Below are 15,629 nucleotides of genomic sequence, written 5' to 3'. Positions count from 1 at the left end.
AGCAGGAAAAAAAACAACAGACATATCAAGCGTGACCTGTTTCCTTGCTAAGCTGAAAACACACTGCTGACTGACAAAGGTGAAAAGAAACACCCCTGAAGCTTTAAAGCAGAAAGAGAAGCAGTGGTGTGATGATCCTCTGAGTCCTTGGATGTTACTAGCAGCAAACATTTCAGTAAATGTCAGCTGAAACCAAACATACAAATGAAGGACATGGTGAAGTACCGCTGCTAACTGCCCCCCTCTAGTGTCCCAGTGGGGGGCAGACCGGCAGAGACGCTCCTCTGCACCTGTTAGTGACAGGACGACTGCAGCAGAAGACGACCAGTATGAACTCTGTGAGGCCGATACTAACAGATAAACGTTAGAACTGTTTCACTGTGGTTATTTCACAAACCAATCAGTGTTTTTACATTAACACCAGGTTAGTCTGGCAACCTGAGCCAGCAGGTTCATGCTGTTCTGTTGGATTCTTTTCTATTAGAAAACGCTTCTAATGCACAAAAGTCCAGTGTAATATGAAAGACCTAATTATCACCCAGCTTCAGTCCCTCTCAGCTGTTTGAGTCTTTGAGCCTCTTTTAGCTGTTTTGGTTTTATGACCCACAGGGGGGAAAGAAAAGGCCTTTAGAAGCTAAATGTGTAAACTAGAACTGCAACCATCAGTTCAATTCTAACATTTACCAATGACAAATCGAAGTGAGAGAAACCAAGTGTGATGGGCAGATGGAGGCGAGTGTGAAAGGGTGAAGAGAGAAACAGGAGAGCACCTTCTCGCTGTTCTTGTACTTGTCCCAGCTCTTCAGCATCTTCAGCCACTTGCTGGTCCTCTCCACCTCTGTCTGTTTTTGCTGTGTGGAAACAAGCAGGGGCACGTTAATCACTTCCTGTCTGCCGGTTTTACTGTGGCTGTATTCATGTCCGATGGGAATCAAAGTGAGAAGGACATGACGGTTAAAAAGGAGTGATCAGTTTGTGTGTTCAGTCATTTGAAGCTTCCGGGAGGAGCTCATGAAGGAGGTGGTTTGCAGACAACTCTGATGAGAGGTTGTGTTCTGTTTTGTCTGTTGTATGAGCTGCACTGCAGTATCACAAAAAAAAAAAAAGTCACGGACTAAGATTTCCCATGGGACCTGAATGCAACACTGATCATGTGAACACACCTCCATGGAAGGTTGTAAAGACAGATAGACAACATGACATTTTGGAAATATTCTGGGAAAGACGTGTGTGTAGCATGATAGAAACTATGTCTATTTTTAGTGAGAAACAACCGACAAGAACAAGCTGCTCTGAAGTGAAAGGCAGCGGCAGCCATTTTTAAGTTATAACTGTTCCTCAAAAGCTGATGCTTGAGTCTTCTGGTTCCTGCTCACTGAACAGCAATGAGGGAGAAGGCTCCGGAATATTTCTGGGAGGAGGAACCTGAACAGAAATAGCAGCTACAGGTCTATTTATGTGTCAGCTGTAGTTATTTGTTCTCTCTAATAGCCCCCTTCAGGAACTTTTACAGGAACTTTTTTTGGGAGCTCAGGTTTGACTGTTTTGTTCATAAGATGGCCAACACTGTAGGATCTCTACAAGAGCAAAGGAACGAGCTGGGCTGGTTCTATGGCTAGATCTGAAATCATATGGTGTTTGCATCAGTGTGACAAAACTTGGAATGAATTTAATTAGCTCGATGAGTCAAAGACAAACACTCAGTGGTTGATTTTCAATATCACTCCTATCAGGAACAATCCAGGGCCCTGTCTCCCCAAGAACATTCAGTGTTAGAGAGTTTTAGGAAGAGCACTTTAGAGTGAGCGCTCCCTGTCAAGAGCATCTTTTCTATATTTCAGTATTTGAAACCCTCTCCATACAGAGACCAAAACAACGGTTTACCTTTACCCACTCTTAATATCCTGGATTATCTTATTCATCTGTGCCATAGACCTCCGCTATTGTTCAAAAACGATTAAAAACACACAATAGGGCTTTTTGACAGTAGAGGTCTGTGGCACAGCTGCAAAGTTTAATTCCTGGAATTATCAGAATTAAACTAGGGCCATAAACTACTGAATTATGAAACATGGAGGAGTTTTTTTCCCCAGAGGTTAAAGAGAAGTCAGGTCACTCACCCGCTCCTCCACCATGTCGTAGGATGGAAGTTCATCCTCACTGAGGAGAGAAGAGCAATTAGAGAAATGAAGACATAAACAGTCTTGCATTCTCACTAAGCATTGTTTTTCTTGTGTCCTTGCTGTCATATATGCATGATCAATCACTGTTTAGCCGCCCCTGCCTGTGTGTGACAGGCACTAATTTCTTTATTTTTAGAAAACACAGGCTGATGAAACGGCAGCGATGTCCAGGTCAGTGCTTATCTCACTGTCCGACTGGACTCAGAACGAGGGAACATCAAGAAATTCAGCGACCACACAAACAGGAAATAACAGATTAGACATGCCTCAATTTCAGCTCTGTTTATCTGTGTTTCAAAGTCTCTGCAGCAGTGGAGCCTTTTCCTTTGAGACTAATGCAACAAATATTCTGGTTTCATCTCTTGTACATCTGCACTGAAAACGACCCGTTTTCGACCGTGCTGTTTTCTCCTTAACTGAAACTGAAAAGTAACAGCTGGGCTACTGGTTCCATTTTTTCTGATCCAACATGTCTGAGATCTTACTGCATAAAAGAAAAAGCAGAAGAGGAAAACAATACAACATACGGGATGTTCTTCAATAGCAAATGAATGATGACTACATATCAATCAGCCTTTGGCCTGCATACTGTACAATGGAAACCTGGCTAATACACCCATTCATTACTGCAGTAAACAGTCCTGCTGAGCTCTGGTTCCTATCATGAAGTATGGATTCATTGCTGCTCTGCAAATGATGCATTTCTGATTTGATGTAATTGGATCAGCAAATGAAATACTGGGTTGGTGTTGATTGGGGCTCTGCGGTTGACTGGAGACCAGTTCTCTTGTCCACAACAACACTGGCTTTCACAGTGAACAAATCGTGGTCCACTAATGTGTGCACACTGGCCTTTACATTCTTGTCCTACCCAGAATGCTTCTGGCCCTGTCTTCTACAATCACAGAACCAAGACATTTCTGTCCTCCACCCTCCTCCCATCTCTCCCACCTACGGTCTGGACTGTACCACTCCAAGCTGTTTCCTGCCTGCCTATATATTTTTTGCGCTGTTTAAGAGCCTCGCAGCCTCCTAACCAGCCACAAACGCACGCTGCCTTCGACACCTCGGATCTTCTCCCCCCAATACGACAGTACTACTACTGTTCGAGCTGCACTTTGGAAATTATTAATACACTTATTTGGAATGATAACAGCCAGTGATGCTGTTCTGTGTGTGTTCTTACTGGACGAAGCCAAAGCGGTCGATGACTTTGTACAGGTGGAAGTTGGTGTCCTCCCAGGGCTCCACGATGGCCTCTTTGCCCTGAAATAAGTAGGAGTGGGGGAAACCATGAGCAACACTGAAAACTCACCTGTGTGCACATACTGACAGAAAGAGAACAGACGGTGATTTCGATGGGTTTGTCCCATGAGATCTGTGTCATCATCAGCATCACCATGAGAGCAACAGCAAACTGTGAAGCGCATCATGGCCAAAAGCCACTAGCTACATTCACAACAACACCGATTAACGTGCACTGAAAATTAACAATCAAAAAAAAGAAAAAATAAACCTGAAACTAGATTTCTGAAAGTAACTACAAAATTAGATGATAACTGACTTGGTGTGGGCATCACCCTGGATTTTAGGATAATGTAACTGACATTTCTGAGCATTTTCCTGACACTTTACAGACTAAACTATGACTCAGTTAACCTGAAAAATAACAGGGAACTTCATCTACAGTGACAACAGTCAGTAGTTACAGCCCTGCAGCTTGTCTGCTGCTGGTTGTGCGCTGAAATGACCTAATCACTAGGGTCTGAATGAGCTCCATGCACGTTCTTCAGAGGCAGAAAATCATGTTCTGATTGGCTGCTAGATTACGAGGGGAGCCATGACTCCGACGTCCTTGGGAAGGTGACAAGTTGAGTGTGTATTTATTAGCCTCAGAGAAAGTGAGCAGCCGTTAACAGGTATGAAATGAACAGCCAGACGCCCACCTGCATCACCGTCTGACTTCAGGCCTCATGAAAGTTAATTCATGGACCAATGAGTGTGCGAGTGTGTGTGAAGAAGGATTATGTGGAGAAAAGCAGGGGCAGGGAGAAAATATCCAAGTGTGAGTGAGAAAGTGAAGGAAGAACAGAGGACAAGGTGAAAGTCAATGTACAGCTCACACTATAAAATACAAAAGTACGTAAAAGCTCCATCTGCACTTACATCCAGTTGATCTTTGAAATAAAAGGGTCAGCCTAACAAAAATAATTATACGTACAATGTTCAGGACATGGACTGTGAACAGCACAAATATATTGTTTAATTAGTGCTGGATTACATGTTGGTAAAATGGCATTATTAAAATGTGAAATAGCTGTTTGCCATATGCCAGTGGATGTACAGACAACTATCACTTGATTACTTCGATACTGAAGGAAACTCTTTGAAACCTCATCATGTGAACGACGTCCTAAGGAAGCGTAAGTTGCACTGAATCAAAAGGTGCCTGACTCTAGTTTGTGATCAGCTGTGGCTGAATTTGGCTGAGAGTTCAAACTGCTGCTTCGGCTATAGACCTTGTTGGTGAGCGGCCAGTCATCAGCTAAACCACAACAACTAATTTCTGTCCACTGTCCTTGGCATCTCCACTTCAACAACTCGCACTCCCGTGCCTTCTCACAGTTGAAACCCTCATCTGAGAAAATGAGTCTTCTAGTTACTTGGACAAAGACATATTGACTTTCTTGCTTGGGTGTTGTCATTTGCATAGACAGGTTTAGCTGCTGTTACAAGTGTGAATCCAAGTAAATCAACCTCATTGTGTTGAACAACTACAAAGCAATTACAGGAAAACTGCATTCGTTGTTTATTTATTCTTTTATTTGAAAAATTATACAGACAGTGAAAACCTCCATACAACACAAAGATAAAAATTCTGAATTACACAAAAGAAAAGATTTAGAATCTACATTTGCTCCATATGGATTACATAGAAACAACCTCATTTCAACAAATAAATAAGTGACTTCTAAATAAGCTCCCAACTGTAGGTCCTGCTGGGAGACTCATGTCTAAAAAAATTAATCAAAGCAAATGGTACAAACATATGAATGTGACCAAAGCTTTGTCTGGAAATCTGAGTTCTCTGGAGAGACGGACATCAGTGATCCTCCATCCCTCCCTGCAATACGACTTTCCTGCCACTTTCCACCAAAAATATTTAACAAGGCTGTCTGTGGCTTCACAGGTCAGTCTCATGACCAGATGTTGAGGTGGAATCTTTCAAATGTGCTGCCAGCACAAACACACCAGTTAAATAAATAGCTCAAACACAAACAGACCCCAGCTCACTCTATGTGTGTGTTCACAGAGTGAAGAACACCAAGCAAAGCAGCCGCACATCATGATGCTCTTCCACCGTACCTCACTGTCGGGATGATGTTTTCATGTTGGTTCTCTTTTTTACGCCGTACGTAGTGCTGCAAGTTCTTCCAGACAGTTGTACCTTCGTTTCATCTGTCCACAGGACATTTTCCCAGTAGTGTTGTGGAGGGTCAGGCTGGTCTTTGGCAAACTTCAGGTGTGTTGCAGTGTTGTTTTTGTAGAACGGTGGCTTCCTCCATGGTGTCCTGCCATGGATACCAGGGCTGTTCAGTACTTTGCATATGGTTGACTCATGAACAGAGATGTTAACCAGCTCCAATGAATCCTTCAAGTCTTCAGCTGTTACTCTATTACTCTGCCTTTAGAGTGATCTTGGCTGGGCGCACAGTTCTATGGAGAGTAGCCACAGCACCAAGTCGTCTCCATGTATGTCTGACTGTGGACTGATGAAGGTCTGAAGTCTTTCAGACGACTCTGTGAACCTTTCCAGCTACATGCAACATGCTAGTAGCTCTTCTGAAATCTTTTTTGGAGTGCCTGGCTCACATCAGCTGGTGCTTCTTGTGAACAGGACACTGACACTGAGTGTTTTTATAAGTCCTAAACCACACCTCGGTTCTCGTTTCATTGACTGGACTCCAGGTTTGCTAACACCTGACTCCAGTTGACGTTTAGTGATGTCAGAAGCCTGGTGTTGCCATGACCTTTTCCACCATCACTTTGATGGGTGTGTTCAATAAAGACATGACAGACCATGACTTTGTGTTTTATTAGCTTAGAAATATTGTGTTGTTGGTATTTGTGACTTTGGTGAAGATCAGATCACATTTCATGAGCAATTTATGCAGATAACCAGGAAACTGCAAATAGCGCCAGGACTTTTTCTTGCCAATGGAATTAGCCACTTTTAAGAAATCTGGTTTATTGTGACTTAAAAAACTCTTTATAACCATTTCATAGATGTTGCAAGCATATTTTCTAACACAAACAGCAATATTTGGACCTACAGTAAGAAAACTGAGCGAGATCTAAGAGTGAGTCCACAGCCATGCTACTCTGACAGACTTCAGCCTTGCCTCATTGATAATGCTGGGCTGGACAAGAATCACCAGGCTGACCGTTTGAAAAGTGAAGAGGTCAACAAATATACTACGAGGGGAACATAAGTCAGACCTGCCAACCTGTACGCCAGTAAAATTTCTCACTGTAAAGTTTGCAAAAAGCTTGTGATGCCTTTTGAGTTTCACTAAATATGCAGTACCCAAGTCTATGCTATGTTAGATCATAGATGGAGCATCCCTGTATCACAGAGATCTTCCTATGTCTGGCTAGTTCATCAAGCAAGAAGCATTCTTTTAAGTCCTTTGCAAAGGTTAACAGATGGGTAGGTGGAAAGCTAAGATTGTAAACTGAGTTAGGATAACATTAGCAGAACATTATACTCAGAGGTGTTCCTAATATTCTGACCATCTCATGTATGTAGCTGGGGAGGACAAAAATATAGACACCTCTGAATATAATGCAGTCCACTACAAAACCACCTTTAACTAGGACCTCAATAATAAACATAGAATTGAATTTACACATTTATGACAGTTTCAAGAAAAACAAACATTTTGAGCTTCAGATGTTAGGACGGGAGTGTTGCACTGAAGTGCATACAACTGTACAGGTGTACCTAATAAAGTGGCCAGCAAGTGCATCTAATAATTGGTAAGATACTTGCGTCTGGACCACAGTGACAGACTGACAGATACTGCTACTAGCACGACAGAACACAGAACTTCTAAATGTTACATCGGGCTGCCTATACAAAGAAATAGGCTTCAACTGATTCGGATGAGATATTTTGGATTCCGAGCATTAAGAGGGTATAAATTAAATACTGACTCCAAATATCTGCTATCAGCGGCTTCCGCTGTACAAGTACTGAGATCAGTGCAGCTGTATAAACAGGCAGCAGTGAGTTGATGTGTCACCTGGAAAGAAAACTGTGCACATTCTGCAAAGACAAGAAAGTGTTAACATCCACAAACAATGAGAAGCGAGTGTGTGTGGTCGGCCTGATAACCGACACCAGTAAAGTCCTCCCATTCCCAACGACACTGATTTCGCAGTGATTGTGCCTTATTCCGCCTCGGCGAACACTCGCACGCACGCCTCCATCATCTCCGCTCTCCACGCTCTCTCCACTCCTAATGAGGCAGCCTGATTATGCAGCCTGCTGGACTCAATTAAAGAGACTAATTTAAAAACGGAGTGTCGTGGGCTGGTCTGACTGACACTGCCAGGCTGAGAAATAGAGGTGTCACTCAGGATCGGACCCATACATACAGTAGAAAACGTGATGAGCCAAAGTTGGCTTTAAGTGGAAAACAACACTGGATAAAGGAAGTTTGTCTGCAGCTAAGTGTTAAGTAACCTGCCAGCTGTCACATGACATCACATTAACCCTGCCCTTTTAATTTAATGAATAACTCTCTTCTGTTTCCTTCCTCTGGTAAAAGCTCTGCAGGAGAGATTTTTGTGTCCCTCTTCCCTTCTGACAATTAATATGCAGTCCACTGAGCATCCACACTGTGATTCATCCGGCTGACTTTTAAATGGATGACACTCAGTTTAAATGTTAATCTTTATTGGCTGTTAGTGAGCTTTAGCTGAGCAAACTGCATCTGTGATGTGGCCCTTACAGGGTAATCACAGCCTTGCTAAATTTATGAAACTGTTTCAAACACAGTACAGCAGATTCTGTGCACCACATGCTGTTATTATTGTGTTTCATGGGCAATAAAGCAGTCATTTCCATAAAGAGATGTCACCAGTGTAATGAAGTTTGGCAGAGTCTCATCATGAGCCAGTGGCTGAAATATGGCTGAGAATGACCACAAGAAAAACTACTGTACAACTGCAGGCCAGCAGTATGTTTACCATTAACTAGAGGGAGATCTTACCTTGTCATACTTGGCGACTATCTCAGCCCGCTCCTGGTCAAGTTTCACTGCTGCATCTGGCTCAGTGTCAGACTCTGGTGAGTAAACAGAAGAAAAAACAAAGATCAGTGAGTTTGGACAAGATGTGTCACTGTCTTCAATGAGCTGCAAGCACACAGCGATCAATCAAAGTTAGACTTTGGTATCCCTGACAGCTTATGTCAACACACCATGTGTGTGTAGCGGTCATGTCACGGTCAGGTCGTGATTGTGGACGTCTACCAGTAAAGGTTCCAACACAGATTAAACAGCAAAAAACAACAGCAGCTTGTTCATGTTTTTGGTTTATTCAAATTTAGGGGTGTGATGAGATCTCATGCCATAAGATCTCGCAACATTAAAACATGACAATATGATTCGGGGGGGGGTTGTTGTAGGTGTATACAATATGGCGAGTTGACATGAGTGGCTTCATTCATGTTTCCAGCCCCAGGAGTTTCCGCTGTGTTTTGGTTAGCCATGCTGCTAACGTAGCCTGCTCTACCACCAGTGTGTCGACACTGATAGATAAAATAAAACACCGTTTAACATCCAGTACTAATGAAAATGCATGGTGTGTCGTTATGATGCGTTAACTGTGGCCCTCATTCAACAATCATTAGCAGTGAATTCTCATGCTAACAAGATAAACAAGAGTCTTCTTCTCTTGGGCGTCCACATCCTGATCGACCCTGTTGGCGATTGATCAACGCTGCACTTTTGCCAGATAATGTCACTGCCTGGTGCAGTAAGAGACAAAATAGCATAGAACACAACTTCAGTTAGAAGCTCATGCATAGTTAATACACAGTTATAAGGTCAGAGACTCATGAAATCCTACAGGAGAGAAGCCGGTCAGCTGAGTCTGTGGCCAAACCTTTTATAGTGCTTGGATATTGTCTTTTACTGCATGTGATAGTTCATACTCACAAAGTAGGACCGAAGTGACATTCGTTCCAAGATGATTAGTTAAAACATTTCCAAATGCACCTGCACTGTTTTGCATTTTGAGACCTTCAGTGGAATGACTTTTTCCAGTCGTATATTTCATCACTGAAGAAACAGTGTTAAAATATTGCCTCGTCGTCGTTTATCATCACGTATCATGAGCTGAGGGTATCATCACACCCATAACAAGTATTTTTTGACAAAGCTAAGCTAACACCTAAGTGAGGGTAAAAACCAAAATGAATGGAAAATTAATTCTTGGTGGGCCTCGTATGTCGTTACCAAACTTCACTGCATTCCATACGAGTGTGGAGGTTGTCCAAAAGGTGGACACACTACTAACGACCACACTAACAACTTTAGAAAGACTATGAAGCAAATACAGTCTCAGCAACGTTAACGTGCACTGGGGTTAATCAATGTAGACCATTAGATTTAATTCAAACGTAATCAAGAGAGGACAGATAGATCTATCTGTATTGTGTTAATGCTAATGGTGCTCACCAAAACTACAAAAAAAGGCTGAACAGCTCCTGCAGTGAAACCCACCGTCACAACAATCCCACCTTTAGATTACAGATGTCTATATAAACAATTTCTAACTTCACTGTCTCCAGCAGGAAAGAGGAAGTATCAAGAGTAAGTCATGTATAAATGGAACAGAAAACCTTTTAATACCTCCTCGTGCACTTTTAAGTAAAGTGTATTCAGTGCTTTCCAAGACTTTCCCAAGGTGCAGATACCGTAGCCTGCACGTTGCTCAAACTACTGTTGCTGCACATATATTGGATTATTCTGTCATCACACACTTGCTTTGTGTTACTCTCCCTCAGTGTGTCAGGGCTAAGAGCTGACGTGGACAATGCACACACTTCTCATCCCACACCCTCCAGAGAAAGCTCTCCAAGGCCAGCAGGCACACTTCAGTGTAAAACAGCCAGCATGTCAGCCTGCCCTCAGCATTAGAGAATAATGTGTCTGTGAGTATCTACACGAAGCAGGCTGATGAGAGGAGCTGCTTTAAACTGACAGCTGCTGTGACAGAGACGCGACTGAGGTACACAAAGGTTTTCTGTTTGCTATCACGGTGCGAGTGTCAGTGGCTTTTGGTACTGTGCTGATGACGCACACAGTAAACAGATACTGTATGTCTTACTTCTCTATGTAACTGAGGAATTCAACATTTTCCACAGTAGCTTCCACCATTTACTGTCACACACCACTAACGCACATAAACACACTTCCTGATTCTGCCATCCATGAGAGGAGCCAAACATCGGACGTGCAGTAATAAAGCTGGAACATGCTCAATTAAGTGAGGTCATGTTTTGTTTATGTTGATTATAGCATGCAGGTAGTGCTGGAGTCGTACCATGAATTCTACCAACAAGCAGCAAGGCAAACAGCTAGCAAGCAGTCAGCTGAGTCAGCTGGTACACCCACAACGGGAATGATCCAAGTAGGGCACCTTGTCAAAAATGTCAGAAAACTGTATTGTGTGCTACTGGTCCACTAAGCTTTATCAAAAGCGTGCCAACATGCTCATAATGACAGTAATGGCATCCTGATGTTTAGCAGGTTGTTAACCACATTCACCACCTTAGCATGCTAACACTCATTAGATGGCAACTCAAATTTTATGAACATCTGTACAAAATCTTGCAGCGGTCCATGTAAAAAAAGTGGCTCAAATTCATTCCACATTTTGGCATGACATGTTCCTACTTAAAATATCCATCCGTCCATCTTCTTCCACTTATCTGAGATCAGGTCGCAGTGGCGACAGGTTCAGCAAGGTGGTCCAGACGTCCCTCTCCCCAGCGATGTTTTCCAGCTCGTCTGAGTCGACAAAGCACATGTAGACCGCATGGACAAACTCCCAAGAACCCTCCAGTAACCAAGAGTACAGAGTTGGTTCACTGTTCCATGACCAGGACAGAATCCCCATTATTCCTCTAGAATCGGAGGTTTGACAAATGGACAGAGCCTCCTTTCCATCAGCCTGGGACAGGCTTTCCCAGGGAGGATGAGTAGTGTGATACTCAAAAATATGTGCTGTAAAAAAGGCCTTATTTAACGACAGAACTATAACTGTCCTAACTTTGTTTTTGTAATGTCACTATTGTAAGGACACTGATGTGTGCACAAGCTATGAGCAGTTTTCACCTTAGATACTTTGGACCTCACATTGTTCAAATACCAGCAGTTATGCTCCTTTCTTTTAGCCCGTTTTTCAGCCTTCTACAGGAAATATTTGACTCCAGCCATTCTCCAGCTTCCTCTCCGGGCCTCTGGGGTTCGTAATGGCTTGACTGGAATCCCAGAATGCTCCACAAGCACACTTCTTATTACGCTGGCCGGTATTTCTATGACAGGATGATGTGCACCAGCATGTCACTGTGGGCTGCTGCGAGCAGACACAGTAGAAGACACAGGGGGAGGAAGTCTGTACACACCAAGGGAAACTGTCTGGGGAACAAAAACAAATACAGTAAAGCCTTTTTCTACTGGGAAGTCCACCCCAGGAGGCCCTGTGGTTCCCATAGTGAGAGGGAGAGGAATTGGAGGAGGGAGACCCAGGTTTTTTCTCTGCATTGGACCTTAGCCCTAAAATAAACAACCAGAATGAATGAAATGGACATTCTGACAAACAGACTTAATGTAGTAGAAATGAGCAAACAGATTCACCAACAGAAGGATAATTACAAATCACCACATCTAACAAATGAATGTGACCTGACAGCGGATTAGTCCTTTAGAAGACGGCCTCTCTCCCTTGTCATCCTGCTTATCCTTCATTACACTGGGCTGACCTTCAGCTTCCTCCGCTCGGAGCTGCCAGTCCCTCCCCAGTGGGGAGGTGGAGGTCAGCTGCAACTAACTGCCCCTTTTCCAGCTGGGATTCAAATGTCCTCGTCTGACACCCGCCTGGCCTGCTGGATGCTGCCCTCTCCCCTGCCCCTCATGCTGCATTCAGGACACGTGGGAAGTTACTGTCAGCAAACACTCGCATGTGAAAACTCATCTGAAACTGTACAATTCAGGAAGTCGGGCCCAACTTCCACAGCACGGTTTTACCACTTCACTGATGATGCCATTGCTCCTCACAGCCAGGAGGCTCACACTGCAGCTTTGGGTTTAATTCAGCAGCCTGGAAACCGGTTGTGATTTTTCACTTGGATCATTTGTTAACAGCAGAGTGAAAACCTGTTACTACATATTCGAGGCTGTGTTAATGGGAAAATGTTGACAGACATGAAAACAAAGGTGTCAACAGAACAAAGCACAAGTTATGGTCATAATTATACAAAGTGCAAGCCATTAAACCCCTGATCTGGACTGGTTACTTAAAAATGTTTGTCTTACCTCTTGGTTTTTGCAGGCAAAAGATTAAGACAGGGAGGAAATGTGAGGCTGAAGACTGATAAGGCTACACTGACTGTTGTATTTGTGTATTTGTTCCTCATTATCAGTGCTGGTAAAGACTAGCACAGACAATGAACAACAGAAATAATTACAGCCTCTGCTCTCTCTTGGCTACTGTAATGAAGCCTCTTTGTTCTTTATGTTAAGGAGTCATCTCTTGTTACAGCTCTTTTCTCCCCTCTAACAACTTTTTGTGCATCCCGTGCCTGATAGCCGTGCACAAAGAGGAATAATATCAGTAATAATAGTGGAGAGGTTGACAGTACAATTCCCCTTTTTGTTTCTGTACGTAAAGCTTCACTTGGTTTAGCTGCAATGTTTCTTTAGCAGGAGCCAGTGTTCAGGGAAGTAAAACCCACACACGTGCAGAGTAGATACAACTATTTGCTCCCTAAACATGGAGGAAACACATTCAAACAAATACAAATGCTCGATTACCTGATATGTGACGCTGTTTGATGTGATAAAATAATACGAAAGTATTATTCTGGCCACACAGGGTCTAAATGTGTCTGCACACACTTCTGTCGCTGAATGTACACGTTGGCAAACATTTGTGATGTCTACTGCACATTGCAGTAAAATGAACGACTGATTTCCTACTTTCTGAAAACCTGCCATGTATTGTATGTTTTCTGCTTAGTTGTACTGATTTAAACAGCCGAGATGGAATAAAATGGAAATCTTTTAAATGGCTAACTGTTTAAGTGATGCTTTAGTTGCTGGTTCTAACTCCTCTTGTTTTCTTGGTCTTTCACATCAATAAACTGAATTTCTTTTTGGGTTTGGACTTTCACATCAATAAACTGAATTTCTTTTTGGGTTTGGACTTTTAATTGGGCAAAATGGGCAATTTATAACTTGTTTTTGTCAAATGATTGGTCAGTCAATGAAGATAATAATCAAGAGATAAATCTGTTTGAAACAGACACATGTCACTTGTTGTCTTAGAAACAGACACAGGACAGATACTGTGATCCTTTGTTAACAGTATTCTTACAAAATACTGACTATTGCATCAGTAGCAATGTCACTGTCTTCAACATATTTTTATATTCTTGTTCCATTAGTTTCCCTGTGATGGTCCTACTGTCTGCTTTTTACATCCTGCCTTAACCCAAGCTGACTTATAAAACATGCTACATGCAGCATTTTAAACTATGCACAGTGAATGCTGTTAAACAAATACGGTGCCTTTAAATAAGAAGTGACTGAGATGTTGACAAACTCACACACACACAAACAGACCGAATGATGTCACCCCTTCACAACAAGCACATGATGAGGCAACTTCACACTGCACTATTATATGCTATTACTGTGCTTCCAAAACAATCATCTATCTCTTCCAGTCTGTGTTTCCAATCTGAACAGGGTCACATGAACACGATCTCTGACTGACCCTCAGGGACAACCAATAGTCAATGATGCCAGTCCTACTTGATCCCAAATGTGGTTCACAGACAAATAATTCATTCCCTCACTGTCTGCAACCTGCACCACCTTTTTAACTAGTTTTATCTACCATCCTCCAAATGTTAGTCAGATCAGGCACAGATCACACACATCCAGAAGAGCCCCTGCTTTTTGCACACCAGAAAACAAAACACAAATAAGGAGAAAACATTGCTATTCACAAGAAACAAATGTAAAGTTTGTCTTGAGGATGGCACCAGAGAAAATGCTGCTACTTTAATGTAACTTTGGTCACGTTGCAACCCTAAGACTCAGCTGTGTGGTAAGCTAAATGTTAACGTTAGCATGCTCACATGTAGCCCATTCCCATAAGAAGGGTCACCCATTCAACCAGCATTCTAACATTAGGGCTACAACACAATCGTTTACTGTTGAGTATCTGCACTCGCTTCACACTTGTCTGCTGCAAAGAAGGTGACATCATTTTATGTAGACTTGCACACACACTGCCCAGTGCCCCAGTAGAGCTTGATGTCTAGCAACGCCCCTGGTTTAACGTGCACACCACTGGTGGTCTCTCCAGGAGGACTACAGACAGAAACTAGCCTTTAACTGTATCTGGTGCAATACATGTCCTGTGTATGGTGTCCTGAATAATGGGCACTAAAATAAATAGCATTATGTTGCCAACAGCTGTAAGAACCTCTTTACAGGTAATTATGGCCTGTTTGTGACCATAGATAAAAATCCAGGGATCCCCCATTTCCTCCTACAATATGTATATGTGGATCTATGAGAAGCCAGTAACATGTCTTGGATTCAGTGGGAGCCTCTGAAGGCAAATACACATTTGACATTTTGTACCAATAGTTCATTCATTTGTAAAAGAGATCAAAGCTAAAGTGCATGAAAGGATTATTTTGATAAACTTTTAAATCATTCCTCACTTGATAACTGCATTAAAATGAGGACCAACCAGTTAAACCAAAAACACTCAGTAATGTCCAACGCCAAAACCAGGCTGATTCTTATCAGCTTTTACCTCTTTTTAAGACATCTAGTGGATCCTCCAAGTGAGTCAGAACCTTAGTCCGCATCGGTCTCAGTTCAGCCGGGTCCAACACACCAAGAGACAACATGAGCTACCTGATCCCATCCCTGTCAGCCCCCACTGCTGCTCACCGACAGGCGGAGAGGAAATATGAGTGAGAGGCAGAGAGAAGTGAGATCAGAGACTCTGCTGTCACAATGCTACTGTTTGTCACTGTAGCTACAATGCAGAGAGACAGAGTCCCACTCACAACATTCCCCACCCAAACACAACAACAAGCTCTATTCAACACATCAGAGAGAGGGAAAG

The 15,629-nt window shown here is 42.8% G+C and overlaps 1 protein-coding gene across 3 annotated transcripts in view; it reads right to left on the bottom strand.

The window, feature by feature from the left end:
* usp6nl (USP6 N-terminal like) overlaps positions 1-15,629 on the bottom strand; it is an 80,457-nt gene that overhangs the window by 20,656 nt on the left and 44,172 nt on the right. For 2 of the 3 annotated variants that reach the window (XM_020613312.1, XM_020613310.1), the window contains 4 exons: positions 8,462-8,535; positions 3,370-3,449; positions 2,121-2,160; positions 771-851 (listed from right to left, as the gene is read on the bottom strand). In XM_020613312.1, coding sequence (XP_020468968.1) covers positions 771-851; positions 2,121-2,160; positions 3,370-3,449; positions 8,462-8,535 — 275 coding nt within the window. Of the gene's footprint in view, positions 1-770; positions 852-2,120; positions 2,161-3,369; positions 3,450-8,461; positions 8,536-15,311; positions 15,441-15,629 lie in introns of those variants that run through there. The other variant, XM_020613311.1, reaches the window with a different exon arrangement.

The sequence above is a fragment of the Monopterus albus genome, unplaced genomic scaffold (assembly GCF_001952655.1).
Source record: "Monopterus albus unplaced genomic scaffold, M_albus_1.0 scaffold132.1, whole genome shotgun sequence".
In the NCBI taxonomy this organism is placed as follows: Eukaryota; Metazoa; Chordata; class Actinopteri; order Synbranchiformes; family Synbranchidae; genus Monopterus; species Monopterus albus.
The sequence above is the reverse complement of the archived record's forward strand: the minus strand, read 5'-3'. Positions and strand labels throughout refer to the sequence as shown.